Here is a 25,130-nt window from a genome sequence, read left to right as displayed (position 1 = left end):
GAAGACAGGGCTCCGGACGTCACAAGGCACCGCAGAGAGGGAGGACCACCATATTCGGCGTATGGCTGTGGCGCAGCGGACTTCATCTGCAGCAGCAATTTGAGCGGCAGTTGGCACCACAGTGATGCAACAAACTGTTTGAAATCGGTTACTTGAAGGACAGCTCCGAGGCAGACGGCCTGCGGCATGCATTCCACTTACCCCTTCAGTGGTGTTAAGCGAGAGCTCATTGGAGGATGGAGTGGAGGTCCGTTGTGTTTTCTAATGAAAGCCGGTTCTGCCTTGGTGCCAGTGATGGCCGTGTGTTGGTTAGAAGGCGGCCAGGTGAGCGCCTGCATTCCACCTGTCTGCGGCGTTGACACATTGGACCTACACTGGGATTTCTGGTCTGAGAAGCAATTTCCTATGACAGCAGGAGTACTCTCGTGGTTATCCCATGCACCCTGACTGCAGATGTGTACATCCATCTGGTGATTCGATCTGTTATGCTGCCAGTCATGAACAGCATTCCTCAGGGTGTTTTCCAACAGGATAATGATCGCCCCCATGCCACTGTTGTAACCCAACGTGCTCTACAGAGTGTCGACGTGTTTCGTTGGCCTGCTCGTCCCCCGATCTGTCCCCAATCGAGCACTATGGGATATCAATGGACAACAACTCCAGCATCACCCACAACTGGCATTAACCATCCCTGTATTAACTGACCAAGTGCAACAGGCATGGAATTCCACCCCATACGCTGACATCCAGCACCTGTACGACACAATGTAAGCACATTTGCATGCCTGCATTCGACAGTCAGGTGATTACATCAGTTATTAATGGACTAGCTTGGCACATTTGTGATGGCTTTTCTCGCGTGGATATTAAACTGTAGTCTTGTACCTTTAATCAATTAACCCTTACCCCTCGAATTAAAGTTCTCTGTATTGTCTCTACTACTCGAATTTTAAATTAAATTTTTTATCTTATATGACCTGTATTCATCTTTCATGATTTTGGAGATAGCACTTGCTTTTAAATGATGTAGTTGGGCTATACACATTTACAGCAAGCTATACTGGAGAAAATAAAAGCAATATGTGGAATTTAAGACAAATTATTATTATTATTATTATTATTATTATTATTATTATTATTATTATTATTATTATTATTATTATTATTATCACATACCGATCGGTTTCGCTAATAATTTCAGTGCATAAATTATCACTAAAAATCAATTGAAAAATTCTATTCAGTCTGTGGTTTCATACCTCGCGGTAGTTTGTAGGCTAAAACAACTGTAAATGGCGATTTCTTGAAATCTGGATCTGTTGATTTATAATTGTGCCAGCCGTCAGCATCAGGTACATGTTTGTTACGGTACACAAACTGACCATCTTCAGTTCACTTTTAGGTATCGTGAAATGCTATTAGATATATTCATTAGGAGCAGAGGTGCAAAAATACTGTGGTTTCGTGTGTTGCCTGACATATACAACATATATATGACTAGAAGAGCACATGGCAACCATGTTTGTTTACTATCTCTCGAGCTTTCGTGTGCGTGAGTGGACAGCTGACGGCTACACTGCCATCTAAATAATAGATTTTTGACTGACTGTCAAATAGTATTTGGATTCTACAAAGTTCCACGCGGAACCAAAAGATGGCAGTACAGTATATCATTATGTATTTCGTCGGCTAAGAGACGGCAGACGAGCGGTGGGCGATAAAACATCATGTCGGGTCTCCCCCGATATGCGACCGGAATGGGAATATCGTAATGTCGGGCCTCACCCGACAGACGAGTAGTAAGGGTTAATATATCAAGGAAGTCCTGTTATGTATGCTTCAAACTAATATTCACCATGCCTGCTGCTGTTTAACATGGATTTCTTCGTGATTGTTATGTTCATCTACAAATCATTGGTCTATGATATAGGTAGATATGATTTCATTGAAGTATCTTGTTTAAGGCATGAATGATTGTATTTTGTAGCCCAGAAGTATTACTATTTTCGTCAAGCTGGGGAATGGTGAGAATCGTTAGATTGTTTTTGTCGCGCGTGAGTTTTACTGATAGCCCTTTTCAAAAGTTGGCAGGTATGCCAATGAGAATGCTGCAATTCTCCTTAATAATTTGAAAATATACGGCAAGTAATTTTTATGCTTTGAAATATGTTACCTCGACAAATATATTTCAAAATATCTGTATTTTGCATTCCTTATTTCATGGTGTTTGGATATTTTTTCCACCAGTGTATCTGTTTGTATTGTAAACATCATTCATGACATCTAAATACTGTAAATCCTTCCTCTGTTTTGATTTATACATCCCCTGTAACAACATAATAACAGCTCCACAGATAGAATATTTATGTGTGTTTTGTTGGCAGAAAACCAGCTGATCACTGTTTGTCTCGATTTGTTCATGGCTGGATCAGAGACCACAAGTAACACAATGGAATATGCTATCTTGTACATGTTACTGTATCCTGAGGTACAGAGGAAAATCCACGAGGAGCTGGATGCAGTTGTAGGCCGATCACGACTACCCATGTTTGCAGACAGACAAAGGTAAGATGCCAAACTCTTATTTTTTTTCTTTTTGACTGCTTAATGACCTTGGCACCTTGGCTGATGGTCGTAGTGGACTTTGGTTCAGGGAGCCCCAAATTCAAATTGCATCCGGGCTTTGGAGTTTTGGTTTATTCCTCTGTTCATCTTGCCATATATGCATGCATAAATACAGCAAAAAGTGGGGATGCGTGTATTATTGGAATCAAGTATGCTACATTGTTCCTGACATTCAGAAATCTGGAAATTGGTATTTTTCCACCCACTCTGTTGGCAACTTTGTACCCGTCACAAGCGAGAAGCATGCTGCACACATATCACATCATTTGCTGGGCACCACTTTAATTAGTAGAATGTGTTTAAAATCGCTGGTGTGAGTTCTCATGATAAGTTCTTCACAGCTAAAGAAGAGCTCTATATTGTTGAAGAGGCAGAGTAAATTCTTAATCGCACCGCACGAAGAAAGTATGGTGTGGACAAGTGTTGTAGTACATGATTGGAGGAACAACAAATCTCATCATCAAAAGATGAATGGTTACTGCTCGGCATTTTGTGGAAATTTCCAGAAATCAAAAAAGTTACATACGTATAAAGTACAGTCAAACTCCTATACAACGCCACCCAATATTCCGCCACCCTCAGTTATCACCCACAAGAAGCAACAAACAAATGTGCTTGATATATCACCAATTGCTGGTTTAAAATTATCAACAGGAACCTGGAAATCTTTTCTTTAAATGAAAACATGGCTCTGAGTGTGCTACCAACCCTCACTACCTGTAGCTCATTATTTTGAGTGGCATGGTGTAGGGGGATTTACTTGCTCTGGTATTGAATCGTCTTGCCATAGAGTGTAATTTCCTTAAGGCTTAACATAAAGGACTGTTTCTGAGAAAAGTTTTTGGAAGTCTGGACAAAGCAATTTGAGGATACAGAGCTTGGCAGTAACACATCTTGACCTGTTTAAAACTTTAATCCTATCTGTTCTCTTTTAAAGATAAAAATTTCATTGTTCCGTATTGAAATTATTAACATTAAAAATTAAATAATTGAAGTTCAACCAATTCAATTATTTAATTTTTAATATCTGTTCTCTGTGTACAAAATCTGTTCCTGTTCTGGTCTCCTTTAACCTCCCTGATGGTTAGAGAACCTACTTCCTTCTCTCTTCTCTCCCTCTCATGACCCTGTTCCATCTCTTTCCTACTCTACTCATTTTTTCTATGCTTCTGTCTCCTACCGTTCCCTTTCCTCTTGAACCAATCCTCCTCTGTAACACTTCCCTGTCTCCAACCTTCCCCCTGCATTGACTCATACTGATTCTTCACTGATATTTGTCCTGAACTCACTTTCTTATGAATACCCTTGGCCCTCATTTTCCTTTCCTGTAAAATATTAGCCCACCTGTTTTCCACAAACTCAAGTGAGCTGGACATAGTGAGCTGATGAGAAGGACAGGCTGTATTATCCCAGAACCCTACTGGTCCTTCCTGCTGGAGACAGCCAGTGTTCTCTTCAACAAAAAGGAAATATTTATGGCTTCATAAAAGAATATACTGTAGGTCCAGTTATTCTTTATCCATTAACTGCTCACAAAACACCAACTTTTGTGTCATGAAGAGGTGCTCCATGAATTGCTTGGGGATTTTCAGTATTCCATTGTTGAGTATTCTGAGAATTAATGTACCCACAGAGGTAAACCCAAGCTTTGTCTGATATAATCAGAAGTGAAGGATCTAAATCTCCATCATGCAAAGATTTTAGCACCCATCAGCAGAAGTTAACACGAGCATCAGGATCTGCAACCTGTAACATGGGCACTATGGAAATCTTATAGGAAAAAAAACTCAGACTACTAAACTCTCTCAGCACTGCAGTGGGCGAGATACCACATTCCTGTTCTAAATGGACTGATGTTTTATAAGGGCTAACCTGAGGCCTGGCTTGCATATCTTCAATTTTTTCATCAGTTAAGACATTCTTTTTATAATGAATTTTTTGTTTAAGATGGATCCAGTTCCACACCACTTTTCAAACAAAGCACAGACATATGGTTTTGATGTTATAGAACTTTCTGGAAATAATTTACATATACAATTTCTTTTAAAAGGAAATCTTTTTGCTGATGTCACAAACAACCAAGCTCATGGGAGGGCAATGATGATGGTGAAATTATGCTTGAGGAAGGGGAAAGGATGATGAAAGCCTCTGTGGCTCAGGCAGCAGTGCGCCGGCCTCTCACCACTGGGTTCCGTAGTTCAAATCCTGGTCACTCCATGTGAGATTTGTGCTGGACAAAGCGGAGGTGGGACAGGTTTATATCCGGGTACTCGGTTTTTCCTGTCATCTTTCATTCCAGCAACACTCTCCAATATCATTTCATTTCATCTGTCAGTCATTATCATTGCCCCAGAGGAGTGTGACAGGCTTTGTCAGCCAGCACATTCCTATCCTTGCCGCTAGATGGGGGCTTCATTCATTCCATTCCTGACATGGTCAAATGACTGGAAACAGGCTGTGGATTTTTGTTCCCAAAGGATGATAAATATTTCCATTGTCATGAAGCAGCAGGAATAGATGAAATTACACCTGAAATGGTGAAATATAGTACGAAGATAGGAATGACATGGTTTCATAGAATAATATTAGTATGGAATGTTAATAAATTACCTCCTGACTGGATGAAAGCACTAATTGCACCTATCTATAAGCAAAGGAACAGGAAGGATTGCATCAACTACTGAGATATTTCTTCGATCAGTATATCAGGCAAGGTGTTAACTGGCATTTTGGAAGGGAGGGTGCGATTAGTGGTTGAGATTAACTTGGATGAAAACCAGTGTGGTTTCAGACCACAGACAGGTTGTCAGGATCAGATTTTCAGTATGTGCCATGTAATTGAAAAATGCTATGAGAGGAACAGACATTATGTTTAACTTTCATAGAGAAGACATATGGTAGAGTACCCAGGGTAAAGATGTTCCCCAAACTGGGAGGATAGTGGGATTAGGGGTAGATTATTAAAATCATCAAAGGCAAGTGGGCTGCAGTGAAAATTGATGGTAGAAGGTTCTTGTTTCAAGGTACTTACAGGGGTTAGACACGGCCTTTGTTGCTTATAGTTTACACGGATCATCTACCGAAAGGTATAAAGTGGCAGGGAGAGATTCAGTTAGGTGAAAATGTAGTAAGCAGTTTGGCCTATGCCGATGATTTGGTCTTAATGGCAGACTGTGCTGTAAGCTTGCAGTCTAATATCTTGGAACTTGAAAATAGGTGCAGTGAGTGTGATATGAAAGTGAGCCTTGTCAGTAGGTAAGAAACCTAAGAAAATTGAATGCCAGGTTGGAAATACAAAGTTGGAAAAGGTAGATAATTTCAAGTATTTAGGATGTGTACTCTCATATGATAGTAGTATAGTAAGTGAGATTGAATCAAGGTGCAGCAACGCTAATGTATTGAACTAGCAGTTGCGATCAACAGTATTATGTAAGAAAGAAGTCAGCTCCTGGATGAAACTATCTTTACACTAGTCTGTTTTCAGACCAACTTTGCTTTTACAGGAGTGAAAGCTAGGTGGACTCAGGATATCTTTTTCATAAGTTATGTGTAACAGATATGAAATGAGTGAGAATGATCACTGGTACAAATAAATGGGAACAATGGATGCAGGGTACTCAAAACGAGGAGATAAAGGCTAAGTTATTAATGAACTTGATTGATGAGGCTGCACGCATACACTGGCTTCGGTGGTGGGATCACGTGAGGTGAATGGACGAGGATAGGTTAACTAAGAGAATAATGGACTCAGTCATGGAGGGTAAGAGAAGTGGAGGGAGATGAAGACGATGATGGTTAGACACAGTTTCTAATGATTTAGAGATAAGAGGTATAGAACGAAACAAGACCACAGAGTTAGTTACAAACAGAGGATTGTGGTGGATTTTAGTAAAATCACAGAGGCTTGCAGATTGTGTGCTGAAAGGCATAACAGTCTATAATGAAGATAATGGGGATGAATTTTCTCGTTGGAGTACTAATCAATCACATTTTGAATGTTTATCTTTAGCAACTGATCCTGAGTACAGGAACTCAAAATGTATATTGTGTACATTATGACTGTAAATGAGTTTCATATGATGTGGTTATATATTGCATATGATTTGAATTGTGCATGTCCAGTGGGGATATTGGTGCTATGTTAATATGAACTTTAACTTTCATCAGCTTATCCCAATTATTTCCAGGGTCCTGGAGCACCCAGGCTCATTTTGGTTTTGGTTGGGGCTATAAGGCTGGATACTCTTTCTGACAACACATGATTTTTAAAATAGAAGTCTCAGCCCAGGATTGACCAGAATTTGAACCTCAGCCTTTCAGGTGGGAAGCCATCAGCTAAGCAGCTGAGTTAATCACGACCCCTGGTGCTATATATAGTATAAGTCTGTATGATATTTTCATATTGTTCTAGAGCAGAGGTGCTCACGCTGGGCATTTCATCCTGCAGGCGCCCAGCACTGTAAGTGTGCGGGCATTCAGGTGGTAAATAAAATGAAATGTCTTATGGCTTTTACTGCCGGGATATCCCAAGACGGTTTTGGTTCGCCAGGTGGAGGTCTTTCTATTTGACTCCTGTAGGCGACCTGCACTTTATAATGAGGATGAAATGATGATGAAGACAACACATACACCCAGCCCCCGTGCCATTGGAATTAACCAATTAAGGTTAAAATCTCCAACCCGGCCGGGAATCGAACCCGGGACCCTCTGAACTGAAGGCCAGTACGCTGACTGTTCAGCCAACGAGTCGGAGATTCAGGTGGTGAGCATATGCTATTCAGCAACAGTGACATTGCGGTTACGTCACAGGCCGTGAAGGCTGGGCAAAGTTCTCCCAGTCACTCTCGATCACTGCAGTGGTACCCGATTTTGAAATGGAGGTAGAAAATAATGAAGAAAAGAGGGCAGAAATCCACGTCATTTTCAATTTATGTTGTAGGAAGTTATTTCTGTTCATTGCAGTTTGGGTATTTTGGCTGGATGCAATAAAGAGTTGGGCCTGCAACCTCAAATATTTTTGTACTGTACCTAATGAATTACAATGTTCACTATTCTATTTTAAGGGGTACCTACTTTAGAAATATTTCTAATACAATATGGAGTTAAGGTGGATAAGCTCTGACTTGTGGTGAACGTCAGGCATAGCTTCTACTCGTATCCCCTCCCGAGCTCGATAGCTGCAGACGCTTAAGTGCGGCCAGTATCTAGTATTCGGGGGATAGTAGTTTCGAACCCCACTGTCGGCAGCCCTGAAAATGGTTTTCCGTGGTTTCCCATTTTCACACCAGGCAAATGCTGGGGCTGTACCTTAATTAAGGCCACGGCCGCTTCCTTCCAACTCCTAGCCCTTTCCTGTCCCATCATCGCCGTAAGACCTATCTGTGTCGGTGCGACGTAAAACAGCTAGCCAAAAAAAACAACAAAAAAACTAGTATCGCCTCCAGGGGGGAGCTTCCCGCTCAGCAGTAGTCCGTATATTTTACGTCTGAACTTAACCCAAAAGAGAAGGAACGACCAACAACCCCCGCAGCGGAGGAGGAGACCCCTAACACTATGGCCTCGACCGCGGGGACCCCTTTCCAGGTTTCCAGACTGGATCGAGTTGGCAGCCGCCCAACCCGCGGGCAAGTCCCAGACTATTAACCTGCTTGCATCAAACCCTCCTGTTTAGTTCATGCCGAGCAAAGATTGGGATTTTATCCGTGCCCGGGTGGCTTTGCTCAAGGGCTGGACCCACAGGTCGGGACATGGGACAGATATGCGCAGGACTTGGGTGGATGACAGGGCCCATTCTGTCTGCACACTATCCAAATCCATTGGTCACAGGTGGGGACGTAACAGGGGACGTAACGTAATTGGGGACAAACGGGGAGATACTTGAGGTGCCCCAGAGGCTTCATCTCGGATACTAGGTCTTACATGCCCACACCTCAAAAAACGATGAGCAAATATCGTGCGCTTCATCTTGGATACTAGGACTTACATGATCGACACCTCAAATGACAAGCCTCCCCGAGATCTATGACCTGTTGAAGAGAGTCATAGTTACTCCCGCCGTTTACCCGTGCTTGCTTGAATTTCTTCATGTTGACATTCAGAGCACTGGGCAGAAATCACATTACATCAACACCCGCTTGGGCCATCGCAATGCTTTGTTTTTATTAGACAGTCGGATTCCCCTGGACCGTGCCAGTTCTGAGCCGACCGTTGAATGGCGGCCGAAGAGAATCCGTGCGCCTGTGGCTGCAACCTCCGAGAGGAGACTGCGACGCCACAAGGCAGACCGCGGCCTCGCAGCAAGGAAGATCCGTGGGAGGCTAAGGCACGGGACCGAGCTCGGATCCAGCGTTGAAGTGACGACGGATGCCGACACCCGTGCTCTCGCCTTGCCTTGGCTCGGCACGTAGGCGCAGACCCACTTACCTACCAAGCCCGACACGCCCCGATCCTCAGAGCCAATCCTTATCCTGAAGTTACGGATCCAATTTGCCGACTCCCCTTACCTACATTAGAGGCTCTTCACCTTGGAGACCTGCTGCGGATATGGGTACGAGCTGGTGCGACACCTCCACGTGGCCCTCTCCCTGATTTTCAAGGTCCGAGGGGAAGATCGGGACACCGCCGCAACTGCGGTGCTCTTCGCATTCCAAACCCTATCTCCCTGCTAGAGGATTCCAGGGAACTCGAACTCTCATGCAGAAAAGAAAACGCTTCCCCGATCTCATGATGGCATCTCCGGGTCCTTTTGGGTTACCCCGACGAGCTACTCATTCGAGGGGGCCGACTTGTTACGTTTCCGCTGCCGGGTTCCGGAATAGGAACCAGATTCCCTTTCACCCCATGGGGTCCTAACACTGTAGTCTCGGACCCCATCAACATCAGATTTCTCCTAGAGCTTAGTATCGACTGACTCATGTGCAACGGCTGTTCACACGAAACCCTTCTCCACGTCAGTCCTCCAGGGCCTCGCTGGAGTATTTGCTACTACCACCAAGATCTGCACTGACGGCGGCTCCAGGCAGGCTCACACCTAGACCCTTCTGCGCTCACCGCCACGACCCTCCTACTCGTCAGGGCTTCACGGGGCAGGCCGCCGAAGCGAAACCGCGCACCCCTCATTGCCGAGTTGACGGCAAAGTATAGGCAAAACTCTTCAGCGCCATCCATTTTCAGGGCTAGTTGCTTCGGCAGGTGAGTTGTTACACACTCCTTAGTGGATTCCGATTTCCATGGCCACCGTCCTGCTGGTTTCCCATGAGCGTCTATTCGGGTGCCTTAACTCTGCATTTGGTTCATCCCACAGCGCCAGTTCTGCTTACCAAAAGTGGCCGACTTGGCACTCCGATCCAAGAAATAAATCTCTTGCGGCTTCAAAAATGTTTTAAGCAAGACAGAGATCTTACCCATTTTTAAAGTTTGAGAATAGGTTGAGGTCGTTTCGGCCCCAAGGTCTCTAATCATTCCCTTGATCGGATGAGACTCATTCGAGCACCAGCTATCCCGAGGGAAAGTTTGGAGGGAACCTGCTACTAGATGGTTCGATTAGTCTTTCGCCCCTATACCCAGCTCCGATGATTGATTTGCTCGTCAGAATTGCTACGGACCTCCATCAGGGTTTCCCCTGACTTCGTCCCGGCCAGGCATAGTTCACCATATTTCGGGTCCCAACGTGTACGCTCTGGGTGCGCCTCAACTTGCTATGAGAACGAGACGCCCCGGGAATGCGGAGCCGCACAGCAGCGCGGCCCATCTTTCCTCGGTCCGCCCGAGGCAGGACCTTCACTTTCATTGTGCCTTTAGGTTTAGTATCAACCCAATGACTCGCGCACATGTTAGACTCCTTGGTCCGTGTTTCAAGACGGGTCGTGAAATTACCCAAAGCTTTTGCGCCGCTGATGGGAGTCTACAAGATTCTTCCGTCTGAGGCATCCCCAAACCAACAGCTGAGCGGGGCCGGAGCTGGCCGGAGGTCCGTCCTCCATGCCACGCGCCCTCGCTTGTCAGGGGCCGGACGCCTGCCCCAAAGGGCGTCGAATCAACTCCGCGCACACATACCGTCGATCTGTCAGCCGGAACACCGGGGGTCTGTCCGACGAATAGGCTACACAGCCAGGCCTTAGACCGACACCCAACGGGTCGCGGCGTCCAACGAGGGGAGAAGTGCGGCCTACCGACCACCCCACCACTACTCGATCACGTAGAAACCTGTTACCACCCTGACACCATCTATTTGGTAAATGGATTTACATTGTTGCACTTTAATCTTGGATAGTAAATATCTATGTCCTCACTCATGTTGAAACCTTCCTTGCTATTTAGACGCTAGCTATTATCATCGGGAGCCTGATAAATTTTAAATACTATTTTCAGAAATTCAGTGAATGGTAAAAGTCACATAACACAAACAACAGTATACAAAGTCAAGCAGTAAACTTGTTGAATTATTTAAATATGTTATATTTTACTGAATGAATGACAGAAATTTTACTCTTCTTAATGGAAATCCTAAAATACTCATCCAAGGAATTCTAAATCGTAACTTGTGCACTTAAATTGTAAATTTGTAAATTGTAACACAAAAATTATAACATGTCAGTTTTCTTTGAATGTATAAATGTTAGAAAATAAAAGTGACTGTTTATATCAAGCACAGTATAAATCAAACCAGAATATCTTGAAAAGGCTGGCCAGCCTGGTTGCACTAGGCTAGCCTCAACGGGCGCCCAACTGAGCATCGCTGTCTTACAGTAGAGTGATAAGTGTATGTCAGTTTGGGCTAATGTAGAGACAAAACTAAATTTGTGTCCTTGTCCCAAGGTGGTGCAGCTCTTTTTTAGGCATACTCCCAATGAAGGTATCTATTTAACCACATATCAGCCTGTGTATTAACTTCCTATATTTAGTAAGTAGTAATTCTCACTGATGTTTGGAGTTACAGTACCGTAGCTGGAAAACAACTTCATAGGGTACATTCATCACTATACAGATCTCGTGTTGTGAGCACTACCTGAGAAATAGTTATTGATTTTAGACATTCTTGTGCCATTATTGTTCATTCTGTCCGACTCGTTGGCTGAATGGTCAGCGTTCTGGCCTTTGGTTCAGAGGGTCCTGGGTTTGATTCCCGGCTGGGTTGGGGATTTTAACCTTCATTGGTTAATTCCAATAGTCCGGGTGCTGGGTGTTTGTGCTGTCCCCAACATCCGTGCAACTCACACACCACACACAACACTATCCTCCACCACAATAACACGCAGTTACCTACAAATGGCAGATGCCACCCACCCTCATTGGAGGGTCTGCCTTATAAAGGGCTGCACTCGGCTAGAAATAGCCACACAAAATTATTATTATTGTTCATTCTTACTTTGGTTGTATATTCCATCCCACTCCAAGTTTCTACTTTAGACTTTTGAATTATTTTTACATTGAAAAATGAAGTGTTACATTGGCCACCATTTTTAACACTACACTGTGTAATGTCCCAGTATCACATAGCTGTGAGCTTGCATCAGGAGGTGATGGGTTCAAACCCCACAATTGACATCCCGCCCTGAAGGTCGTTTTCTATGCCTTGCCATTTTCACTGCAGCCATATGCCGAGGCTGTACTTTAATTGAGGCCATGGTCACTACCTTCCCAATTTTAGCCCTTTCTCATTTTTGTGTCACCAAAAAAATACTTCATTGTGTTAGTGCAACATAAACCACTAGAGAAAATAAAGGGAAACAAATCAGTAGTACAGTAAAACCTGTCCTCAGCGGAAATCCAAGGGACCAGAAATCTTTTCCGCTGTATATAGGATTCATCATCATCATCATCATCATCATCAGTGTCCCACTCCAGTCGCCTGGGTGTGGTTAACAAGCCTCCTCCATTCCTTCCTGTCCTTCCACTTTTCCTGCTCCATTACTTCCACCACATCCAATCCATCTTCTCTAATGTCCTTCCAAATCTGGTCCATCCACCTTCTACTTGGTTTTCCAACTGGTCTCTTTCCCTTAACTTCTCTTTCCAATTCCCTTCTTGCTACTCATTCCTTTCCCATTCTTTTTACATGCCCGAACCATCTCAGTCTTGCTTTCTGTATGTTCTGTACTAATGGTTCTATATTTAGCTCTTCTCTGATTTTAATATTTTGAATTCTATCTCTTCTTGTCTTTTTAACCGATGTTCTTAAAAATTTCATTTCTACTGCTTGGATCTTACTATCTTGTCTCTTATTAGTTACCAGCGTTTCTAGTCCACATGTTACAATTGGTATTGTACCGGTAAAAGAGCCCGACTCTCAGATTATATTTTAAAGTAAGCAAGAATATAGTTCTCAGGGCTAAAACTGGGTGACTAGTAGCTAGGGCTTGGTACAGGAGGTAGGGTCCTATCTACAAGAAAACTTTGACTCTGACTGAACATGAGTTTATTCATATAAGACATGAAATTGCACATCACCTCCAGGTAGATATAAGTTGTCTTCCACATAGTCCTATAATATGGCTCAGATTCTCCAGTTCACCAAGCCGAGCAGGTTGGAACACGTTCCAGAAGATTCCAGGGACTCCGTACAGAAGGTAGAAGGTAGAGATGCCTCGAACTTTCGAGGCCCAGGTTGAACCCCGATGATCCTGGTGATGTTGCAGATGATCATTTGCTACCTCAGTCCAGTGTGACTGAGAGGGTTGTTGTCTCCAAGGTCACTCGCAGTACAGATAAATCTGAGTTCATAAAACCTTGGGTGATTAACCTATTAGCGAAGTCACTGGTTATTATTCGTCAAGACTTTCAAAATTTAACACTCGTAAAATGATATGTCTCTGTATACGAGGAAAATAAATAATTTCAGAGTTCACCACTAGCAAAAGTCTTCGTCTCTGAATAAATACTGGCAAAAAAAACACAAGTCCCTTCTCATGAAACTATGACCAAATTTAAAGTTCATCACTGGCGAAGGTACAAGTCTTTGAATAAACACGGACGAAAAACAGAAGTCCATCCACATGAAAATCTGAATAGATTTAAAGTTCATCACTGGCGAAATTTATAAGTTTGAATCAACACTGGCGAATGTACAAGTCTTTGAGTGATCATGTACGAAAAACACAAGTCCATCCACATGAATAAATTTACAGTCTATCGCTGGCAAAATTTATAAGTCTTTGAATCAACACTGGCGAATGTACAAGTCTTTGAGTGAGCACAGGTGAGATCCTAAATTTATGTTGAATGAAGTTAGAGTTCATAACCGGTAAAGTTTATAAGTCTTTGAATCGGTACCGGCAAAATCACAAATTTATGCTTACGGGAACTTTGAGCACATTCAGAGATCATCACTAGCAAAATCTATAAATCACTGTTTATTAGAGGAACGAGTCTCTTAACACTCGCAAATATTGCAGGTTCAATTTATGAAGAATTCGTTCTTTAACACATGTAAATAATACAAGTCCAATTATGAATTTAGCACACGTAAATAATACAAGTCCATTTCATGAATAATTGGAAAAATTCCAGTCTTGAACACCCGTAAATATTGTAAGTTCAATTATGAAGACTTAGAAAATGTTTCTTAACACTCGAAATATTGCAAGTCCACTTGAGAATACTTGGAAGAATTCGTTCTCCCACACTCGGAAAAAATACAAGTTCACTTTATGAATACTTAGAAAATTACAGAGTTCCTCGTCGGGACTGTCACTACACGACGATAGTAGCAGTGAGAATGTCCACGCTGACTACTCAGCTGTAACTGAGTGAACAGGCTACAGTGGGCCCTCCTTTTATTCGATCCGGCACGTCTACGTCACAATATGGCTTGACTGAATATCTCCCGAATCCCTCGATGGATTTACTTGAAACTCGAGCATTGCGACGTTCAGGTGATCCCAAACAAGATGACATATCGCTCAAGCCGCTAGCATAATTATTACGGGAGTTACAAAATTTTCCTCGTCGAACATTCGCGAAGATGTGACGTGGAATCTAGAATATACGAGTCCAGGCTGGGAACACGTGGTGTGACGGGCGTGCGGTCTAGCTAGCCCCTGTGGCTACGTCACAGCTCACAGCTGTCCTTCACTCGCTTGCTTGTCCCGCTGACGGTAAACAAACCAGGCGTGCTCAGAACATTACGCGTGATAATTAAATGCTATTTATACTCAAAAAATACTCATGTACGGGTCGTAACCGGTACAGTATGAAGTACTGTTTATATAATGTTAGTTTCATTCTCTTGGGTACTTTTTCATCCCATTAAAGCTCTCTGACTTGATGATAAAATGGTGTACCTTTACTTAGTCTGTTATTAGTTTCAAGGTTGATTTCATAACTTCCATTAATAATGCTACCCGGATATGTAAACAGTTCAACATTCTCTAACCGTTCTCCGTCTATGTTCACTTGGCTTCTCTTTTTCTCTTTTCCATAGTGCATGACTACAGTTTTCTTTTTACTAATTACCATTCCAAACTCCTTCAGGTTTTCATTCCAAATGTCCAGTCTCCTTTGTACTTCCTTTTCTCCCTTTCCCCAAATCATCACATCATCTGCAAATACCAAAGCATTCACTTTATCACTACTGGTACTCTGTTTTACACGTTTTATGATTTCATCCATCAATAAACAATAATGGTGACAGTGCACTTCCTTGCTTGAGACTTTTTTTGTATAAAATGTTTCAGAGTCACCACTCCCCACTTGTACACTGCTTTTACTCTTATGATACAACATTTTTATCTTGTTAAATAATGATTTTGGTACATTCCTTTTCTGTAGGCATTCCCATACGTTTTCTCTTAACTGTATCATAAGCTTTTTCCAAATCCAAAAATACGAATATGATTTCCTTGTTCCTTTCCAAATGTTTTTCCATTATTATTCGCACTGCAAATATCAAGTCTATTGTTGATCTCTTTGGTCTAAAGCCATATTGTTCTTCCTCTAACTGTGTTTCTTCTTCTTCTTTGTTTAGGCCTACGATACCACGTGGTTCTTAACTCTGGTGAGCTCTTTTCTTCTTCTTAGTCCAGTATTCCTTCATTCTAGCACTATGGATGTCTTTTCTTTCTTGAGTCCATTTCACCCCTATCCCTGGATGCAGTGATTTAGCTGTTAGTGACTGGAGAGAGTCAGATGTCGTGATTAACTTTCTATTATATCCCTCAGTCTTTTGTCAATGACTTTCCAGTTCATAAAGGGGATTAAAGAAAACATAAAAATCATAAGTGCACACCTCCATTAGATAATCTAGCAGGATATTTATATGATTTTGTGCGGCAGTCGATACAGTAATGACTCTAATTACACACTTATATGCACTAGTTCACCAGCTCCAACACCAGTCTGTTCTTGCTTAGAATGTCCTCACAGTGCACAGTAGTACATTATATACATATTTAATACATATTGCTTGTTTTATAGAAATAACACCATTAGTAATACCGTGCAGTACTGTCATTTACTTCTTAAAGTAATCCAGAATTGTACGCTGGACACAACTATCCCTGGTAGCACGGTTTTCAATAAAAATACGGGCACAGCAGAAAACGTTGAACAATTCTGTGTCATTTTTCGTTAGCAAAACAGAGTGAATGTTCTTTACGGCTGATAGGGCATGACGTTACGACTTCATGTTATATAAACCCTCTTATTCATTGTCTTCATTCTCGTCAATTTCTGTTCCTTTTCTTGGAGGTGATGGGTGGCAAACTTTTCGATGTTTTCTAACGCCGTCTCTATCTCAACTTCTAGATCAATGGCCATGTAATCTTTTGCACTGACATTACCACAATTACACTGCTCAAGAGTTTTGTTGTAGCAATCAGAATCTCAGTCATCTTAGATCCATTTGGAATACACATGAACTGAAAAGGGTTAGGAAGGAATTTTATATATTTTTTTTGTTATAGCCACAAAATTTTCCTCCATTTCTGCATCAGACAAGTTCTGCTAAAAATGGGTAAACCTTCATGAATATTAAACCATAATTCATGGGACGAGAAAATTTTTCTGATATGGACAGTTTTTCAGTTCATGAAGATTCTGCTAAAGCCAGGTTTTACTGTATTATCATTGGGGAGCATTTACATTGAGTAAAAACTATTTTAACGTACAGTTGATCTCTCTCTCAGGTTGTGCTATGTGGAAGCAGTGATCATGGAGGTACAGAGAAGAGTTAGTGTGGCTCCAGTTGCTGTTCCTCATAGAGCTACCAAGGATACCATGCTCATGGGTCATGTCATACCACAAGTGAGTGATGCAGCTAATTTTGTAGTATCACAGCATGCCTGAGAGGATTAAACCTTGAAAGACATGTGTGGTCACATTGGGTCCAAGCCGAGTCCTGCTCGCTTCACACTTATTGTGCTGCACTCCTGTGATCTTTCTTGTCTGACCTTCGTCAACAAATTCTTATTCTCAATAGGCTGATGTTGGTGATTATACAGAGGCGTCCAAGAAATGGATACACATTTCAACATGAAAACAGTGTACATAATATTGGCATAAAATTTGTATCACTAGATTTACCTAGTTATTCAAGATATGTTGGACCAAGACTGATTTCAATCCTCAGATCTTAATGCCACTCTTGACCGTTCCAAGTGGCAAATTGAGTAGCCAGCATGTTGGAAATGTGGGTTTGTTGTTTTTGTATGCAGTTGGTATATTCAAATCAATCAATCAATCAATCAATCAATCAATCAATCAATCAATCAATCAATCAATCAATCAATCAATCAATCAATCAATCAATCAATCAATCAATCAATCAATCAATCCTGATCTGCATTTAGGGCAGTAGCCCAGGTGGCAGATTCCCTATCTGTTGTTTTCCTAGCCTTTTATTAAATGATTTCAAAGGAATTGGAAATTTATTGAACATCTCCCTTGGTAACTTATTTCAGTCCTTAATTCCCCTTCCTATAAATGAATATTGGCCCCAATTTGTTGTCTTGAATTCCAACTTTATCTTCATATTGTGATCTTTCCTACTTTTAAAGACACCACTCAAACTTATTCGTCTACTAATGTCATTCTATGCCGTGTCTCCACTGACAGCTCGGAACATACTACTTATGATATACATGTTGATTTCCATAGGGAACCTGAAATATTTGTCCAGAATGAGTAATATAAATGATCCGTTATTGGACATTATAAATTTTCCAACTAACTCATTCCTGGTTGCCAGTGTTTTTCCCCAGTGTGCTAAGTTGGGCTCATCAGTTGGTAAATAGCACACACTGGGGGCTAAGTTGGGCTCATCAGTTGGTAAATAGCACACACTGGGGGCTAAGTTGGGCTCATCAGTTGGTAAATAGCACATCCATGCGAAAGGCTGGCAACCAAGAATGAGTTAGCTGTAAAATTTATAATGTCCAATAACGGACCATTTATATTGGTATTACATACCACTTAGTTGAGCAGCTTGTCTCCTTTCTCCCAAGTCTTCCCAACCCAAACTTTGCAACATTTTCGTAACACTATTCTTTTGTTGGAAGTCACCCAGAACTAATCAAGCTGCTTTTCTTTGGATTTTTTTCCAGTTCTTGAATCAAGTACTCCTGGTACCATACACTGGAACCATACTCTAGTTGGGGTCTTACCAGAGACTTATATGCCCTCTCCTTTATATCTTTACTACAACCCCTAAATACCCTCATAACCATGTGCAGAGATCTGTACCCTTTATTTACAATCCTGTTTATGTGATTACTCCAATAAAGACCTTTCCTTACATTAACACCTAGGTACTTACAATGATTCCCATAAGGAACTTTCACCCAATCAATGCAGTAATTAAAACTATTTGTGAAACTCACAACCTGGCTTTTAACCCCGTTTATCATCATACCATTGCCTACTCCATCTCACAATGTTATCAAGGTCATTTTGCAGTTGCTCACAATCTTGTATATTATTTATTACTGTACACATAATAACATCATCTGCAGAAAGCTTTATCTCTGATTCAACTTCTTTACTCATATCGTTTATATATACAGTATAAGAAAACATAAAGGTCTAATAACACTGCCTTGAGGGATTCCCCTCTTAATTATGACAGGGTCAGATAAAGCTTCACCTACTCTAATTCTCCGAGTTCTATTTTCTAGAAATATATCCACCCATTCAGTCACTCTTTTGTCTAGACTAATTTCACTCATTTTTGCCAGTAGTCTCCCATGATCCACCATATCAAATACCTTAAATAGGTCAATCGCAATACAGTCCATTTGACCTTCTGAATCCAAGATATCTGTTATATCTTGCTGGAATCCTACAAGTTGAGCTTCAGTCGAACAACCTTTCTTAAATCCAAACTGCCTTCTATCGAACCAGTTGTTAATTTTGCAAACATATCTAATATAATCAGAAAGAATGCTTTCCCAAAGCTTACATGCAATGCATGTCGAACTGACTGGCCTGTAATTTTCAGCTTTATGTCTATCACCCTTTCCTTTATACACAAGAGCTACTATAGCAACTCTCCATTTATTTGGTATAGCTCCTTCAGGCAAACAATAATCAAATAAGTATTTCAGATATGGTACTATATCCCAACCCATTGTCTGTAGTATATCCTCAGAAATCTTATCAATTCCAGTTGCTTTTCTAATTTTCAACTTTTGTATCTTATTGTAAATGTCGTTATCATAGGTAAATTTTAAAACTTCTTTAGTACTGTGTTAGTCACCTCCTCTATGTGGATATTATCCTTGTAACCAACAGTCCTTATATACTTCTGACTGAATACTTCTGCGTTTTGAAGATCCTCATATACACACTCCCCGTGTTCATTAATGATTCCTGGAATGTCCTTCTTGAAACCTGTTTCTGCCTTTAAGGTACCTATACATACCCTTCCATTTTTCACTAAAATTTGTATGACTGCCAATTATGCTTGCCATCAAGTTATCCTTAGCCGACTTATTTGCTAGATTTCATTTCCTAGTAAGTTCCTTCAATTTCTCCTTACTTTTACAGCCTCTGTTTCTTTCTCTCTCTGTTTCTTTCCAACCTGCACCTCCTTCTTAGTCTCTTTATTTCTCTGTTATAATAAAGTTGGTCTTTACCATTCCTTACCACCTTTAAAGTTGATGATAAATGTTAGTTTCTTTGTAGAATATAAGCATATAAGTGTATTTATATGATTGAGTGGGCACTTAGGATCTGTAATTATACACAGTAACATGAGAATGTATTTGTTTCGATCATGTTGAGAACTGGGTTTACGTGGAACTAAGGCAATGCCTCTCATACAACTATTCTTAAGTTTGCTAAGGAATAAAACATAAAGAGAGAAGTGGATTAGGGATACATATCGTGACTATTTTAAAGTCGATGACAAAGCAGTAGTATGCATATATCATTTTGATCTTCTGATTCATGATGTTTATAACTCTTATGAAGGAGAGTACATTAAATTGATGCTTGTCCATGTAGGTTAAAGACATCAGTGGTTAGAGTCAATAGAGTTTTTGCATTCATATAACTTAATGGGTAAATACCTCTTATATCTTTAGTGTATGAATGTTTTATTACTTAGTTTACCATCATTACATCAGGTGCTGCTATGCCATATGTCAACATATGTTTTGAGAGTTTTCAGAAAGGAAAGCTTAGCATCTCCAGGGTTGTTAATTGGGTTAACATCATCATTTTTGGGTGTACTTTCTTTCTTTGGGTGCTGAACATTAGAAACTGTTCCCACTTTGAAATTAAGGCAACACGTTATGTTTCATAGTTCTCATGAGTGTGAATAAATAGAGAAATTTTGCACCTTAATTTGTGTTTAAATATTCAAAATGATTTCATAAATATCATTTTAACAGTTTTATAATGTTTTTTCATCTATCCAGAGACATGAACTCTAAGAAAAAATGGTTTTGAATAAGTGAAATTTCTAAATAATCAGCTTCTCATTCTCTTTTACTGTGGGGCTGTTCATCTATTCTAGTAGAATATATCTTATTCCAGTTTATTATATGTGATATGTACTTATTGGCAAAGCATTTCCAGATGTGCAACAGTGATTTTACTTATGATGTTACACTTATCACGTTAAATTACTGCCATTGGTATAATATGTACGTGATATTTTTGTGTTAACCAATTCCAGGCAGTCCTGCTACTTCAGCCACCATGTTTTTTCTAAATTATGGTCTGAGTATTGGAGTTGGTCTTGGTTTGACAACTGTAATCACTTCAGGTGCTCAAAATGTCCACCATTAGCATCTAGACACTTATGGATTTTTTGAAACATGGCACAATATTAAATAGAAGGAAGGATCCACCTTTCAATACTCCATTGTTAAGTTGAACCAAATAGAAGTTACAACCTGTTCATTTGGGATCGGTTTCAACACATTTGAAGTGTCATCATCAGCCAATTAGCAAAGCAGTGCAAGAATTAAGTCATAAAGATCTAAAAACAACTAACACAATAATTTTTGCCTGTGATCATTGTGTGACCATCGAGATGTTCCTAAATTTTTTTTTGCTATTGGCTTTACGTCACAGCGACACAGATATGTCTTATGGCAACGATGGGACAGGAAAGGGCTAGGACTGGGAAGGAAGTGGCCCTGGCCTTAATTAAGGTACAGCCCCAGCATTTGCCTGGTGTGAAAATGGGAAACCATGGAAAACCATCTTCAGGGCTGCCGACAGTGGGGTTCGAACCTACTATCTCCCGAATACTGGGTACTGGCTGCACTTAAGCGACTGCAGATATCAAGCTCGGTTGTTCCTATTTTGTGCTTCTCATATCAGAATTTCCACATTGTGGATGTCAAATCACTGTTAGAGTTCTGTATCTAGGATAATCTTCTCTGCCCATGTCCATGTTCCCCTTCTATTTTGCTTTCTATCATGAGTTTTATCAGACTGCATTTGTCAGTTTGAAAGATGTGGCCAAACAGGGTCCTTTCCTGTGTTTTGTAAGGGTTGACTTCATACTATTTCCCTGATCGACAGAGTACCTCTTTGTTAGTGACATGGTCTACCTGTGAGATCTTCAACATTTTGCAATACAACCATATTTCAAAATGCTGCATTTATTTCATTGACAAAGCCTTTAGTGCCCTTTCTTCAATACCGTAAAGCAGCACCAGTAACGCCTAACACTTCATAACAACTCAGCAAGTTTAAAATTGAAAGTTTATGTTTATTTTAGCTTCAAACTCCTTCTTTACTTTGTTTATCCTATTCAAAAAGAATTGAAAGTTTATAAAGTGTAGACTAATATCACAGTGTTATAAAGCTTTTAGTGAAAAAGTTCAACCTTTACAATACAAAAGATATTTTATTCATTTCAAAATAAATAACATATACTTAATAAAATATGACATGTTTCGTCCACTTTGGGACATCATCAGCCATCAGTAAAAGCTATTATCGAAAGTTATCGTGTAGATGAATTTAAAAGTGTGTACAATGAGTTTTATAACTTTCAATAATAGCTTTTGTATTTCAATTTAATTATCATTGACTGATTTGCTAGTTTAATCACCCATTATTCATCAAGTGTTTTAAATTATCCTTGTTTCAATTACTTTGTGTTCTACTAATGGATGATGATGTCTCAAAGTGGACAAAACATGTCCCACGTTATTAAGTATATGTTATTTTGAAATGAATAAAATAACTTTTGTATTGTAAAAGTGGAACTTTTTCACTAAAATGATTAGTACGCTTATACAAGTGACAATACGGGCTTAACAACGAAATTTGTTTCTTGCAATATTACCACGTGTCATCTGCTTAGTGGATAGTGTTTATTCATTTCTTGTTGATCTTGATTCCTTTATCAACTTCATCAAAGCAATTTGAAAAATAGCTTTAGAGTATATGTTAAATAGGTCTGGAGACAGGATACATCCTTACCTATTGTATTCCAAAATACTGTAAAATGGTCAATATCCTGTTTGAACCTTTCACTTTAGGACACAACTGTGCTCATTAGCATTTGGAGTCTCCACATGGATGTTAAACACTGGGGAGATCCTGAAGCCTTTAGACCTGAGCGCTTCCTGGATGCTGAAGGCAAAATAATGCAAGATGATTGGTTTGTACCATTTGGATATGGTAAGTTTCTCCTTTTTTATTTAGATTGGAGGTACATGAAAATTAAAAAATCTGCAAGTAAATTTTGGGCAAAGAGCTGAAATAGGATGTTTCAAGAGCTCTAGACTATCAAAGCTCAAGGATGGTGTGAGAAGGAAAACTAAACAGCATTCTTTCAGTTAAAACTGATACAAGTGTACTGGAACCTGGTTGTGTGCAATGATGTTGCCATTTCCTATACTCAGAAAAGATGTATGTATGTCATCAATGTCATCATCATCATCATCATCATCATCATCATCATCATCATCATTCTGCAGTTCCAGTTTCCCGGGTACTGTTGGCGAGCCTCTTCCATTCTGTCTTATTGAGATACATTCTGTTGTTAATGACATCCTCCAGTATTCTTTCCCGATCTGCAATATCCATCTTTATGATGTCCATCCAGTGGGTTCTTGGTCTTCCCACCATCCGTTTCCCTACCACATGTCTCTCCAAGTTAACATATGCTGTCCTTGTTGGCTCCATCCTCATTACATTCCCAAACCACCTCAGTCTGGACATGCTGAGCCAATCTAACAATGATGTAACAATCCTATCTTCCTTCCCAACCACATCATTCCTTAACGTGTTCGGTTTGGTTTTTTGAATTGTGGACCTAAGGAACTTCATCTCGGATGCCTGCAACCTTGATGAGTCTTTCTTAGTGAGGGTGCAGGTTTCAATACCATAGGTTAAGATTGGTATGAAGTACTGATTGACCATCACCAGCTTTTATTTTGTTGGTACTTTGGGATCCCAGAGGAGTGTTCGTACTTGCTGGTAAAAGTGAGAGATCTTCTGCACTCTATTTCCCACCTCCTTTGTGGCTAGTGTATCTCGAGATATTACACTGTGAGGTATGTAACGCTTTCCATACTTTCTAGTGGATGGTTTCCTAGCATGATGTTTGCTAGTCGTCCCTCTCTGTTTATTGCCATCGCTACTGTTTTGAGTTCACTTATCTTGAGATTGAACTCCTGGAACTTAACCTTCCATTCATTGAGTCTAGACTGTACTTGTTCCTCAGTTTCTCTCCAGATCATAACATCATGAGCAAAGGCCATTGCATTTAGTTCACCGGAGGTTTTCTTTATGTTCTTCATTATGTCATCCATGATGTAATAAACAATAATGGGGATAGTGCACTGCCTTGTTGGACTCCACTTTCGGTCTTGAACCGGGATGAATGCCTGTCACCCAATTGCACACAGCTAGTACAGTTCTCATACAGCATCTGAACTTTCCTTACCAGTCCCTCTGGCACATTCCTTTTTCTCAGGCATTCCCATATCTTCTCTCTTGCAATGCTGTCATAGGCCTTCTCAATGTCAAGGAATGTATAATAGAATGGAACAGAATAAAATAAAGTAGAATAGGGTACTCACATCCTCTAGTTCTTGATCACTTCATTTATTGCAATCCAATTTTTTGATGCATTTGATTTTACTTTTATAAATATTTTGTCTATTACTAAATTAAATATTACGCTTAAACCTAATAGTGTTTATATCCATTGGACAAATTATCACTTTTTAAAAATTATTTGTCCTAGGTGTCTGTCACACAATATTACTCCAGCACAAACATGTACAGTATTCTACTTTTCATAGGTTAGTGTTTATTTTCTTTTGCCACATATTTTTCAAATACAGAAAAATGTAGCTGTTCTTTCCAGAGCAATCCACTCTTTATTTAATAATTTTACAATTGTAAGGATTCTTTCTCTCTTTCTGTTTTTGCTAAGTGGGTCAGTCCCCTAAATTCTCTCAATAGATGTGCCCCTTCCATTGTTTCTCCACAGAATAAATGATATTCTTCATGTTTCTATCTTTGACACTTATTCTTATTAGCCACCACATCATACCTATTACTTCTCTATTTATAAGCTTGTCTTTCCTTATTGAGAATTTTCAGATAATTTTGCAGAATTCTAATAATGTTCCTTTGGTCTGACATTCTGTCATTATCTTCTGCTTCTCATTATCTCTCAACCACTACTTTCTTACTCAGCATCTTATCTTTGTGCTGAATCTCTTTATCCCAACAGTCTCTCATTCCTATTCTGTCTAACATCCTTTTTGCTTTGTTTAGCCAATAATCATCATTTAAATGTTTCATCTGATGTTGGTATGCTAAATTCAATATTTTGCTCCCATTTCCTGTTTTTAATCTTAACCAATATTTTATTATCTTTTTAGCTATTACTGCTTGTATAGGCCTAATTATATCTTTGCAAAAAATTCTAACTCCACTATTAGCTCCACATTCTGGTAGTCCCATTATTGTCTTGCAGAATTTACTGTATTACCTATTACATCTAGTTCTTTAATACCTTCTTCAATGTCCCATACTTCTACTCCATACGATGCTCTGGATTTTACAAGCATATTTAAAATATTATA

General features: G+C 40.2%; 1 protein-coding gene and 1 pseudogene across 2 annotated transcripts in view; both read left to right on the top strand.

The window, feature by feature from the left end:
* The window catches only part of LOC136874517 (methyl farnesoate epoxidase), a 70,456-nt gene that overhangs the window by 36,010 nt on the left and 9,316 nt on the right, over positions 1–25,130 (top strand). For both annotated transcript variants that reach the window (XM_067148153.2, XM_067148154.2), the window contains 3 exons: positions 2,385–2,565; positions 16,749–16,866; positions 22,566–22,707. In XM_067148153.2, coding sequence (XP_067004254.2) covers positions 2,385–2,565; positions 16,749–16,866; positions 22,566–22,707 — 441 coding nt within the window. The remainder of the gene's footprint in view (positions 1–2,384; positions 2,566–16,748; positions 16,867–22,565; positions 22,708–25,130) is intronic.
* LOC137500939 (uncharacterized) lies at positions 5,789–9,443 on the top strand (annotated as a pseudogene).

This window comes from Anabrus simplex, chromosome 5, assembly GCF_040414725.1.
Source record: "Anabrus simplex isolate iqAnaSimp1 chromosome 5, ASM4041472v1, whole genome shotgun sequence".
Classification (NCBI taxonomy): domain Eukaryota; kingdom Metazoa; phylum Arthropoda; class Insecta; order Orthoptera; family Tettigoniidae; genus Anabrus; species Anabrus simplex.
The sequence above is the reverse complement of the archived record's forward strand: the minus strand, read 5'-3'. Positions and strand labels throughout refer to the sequence as shown.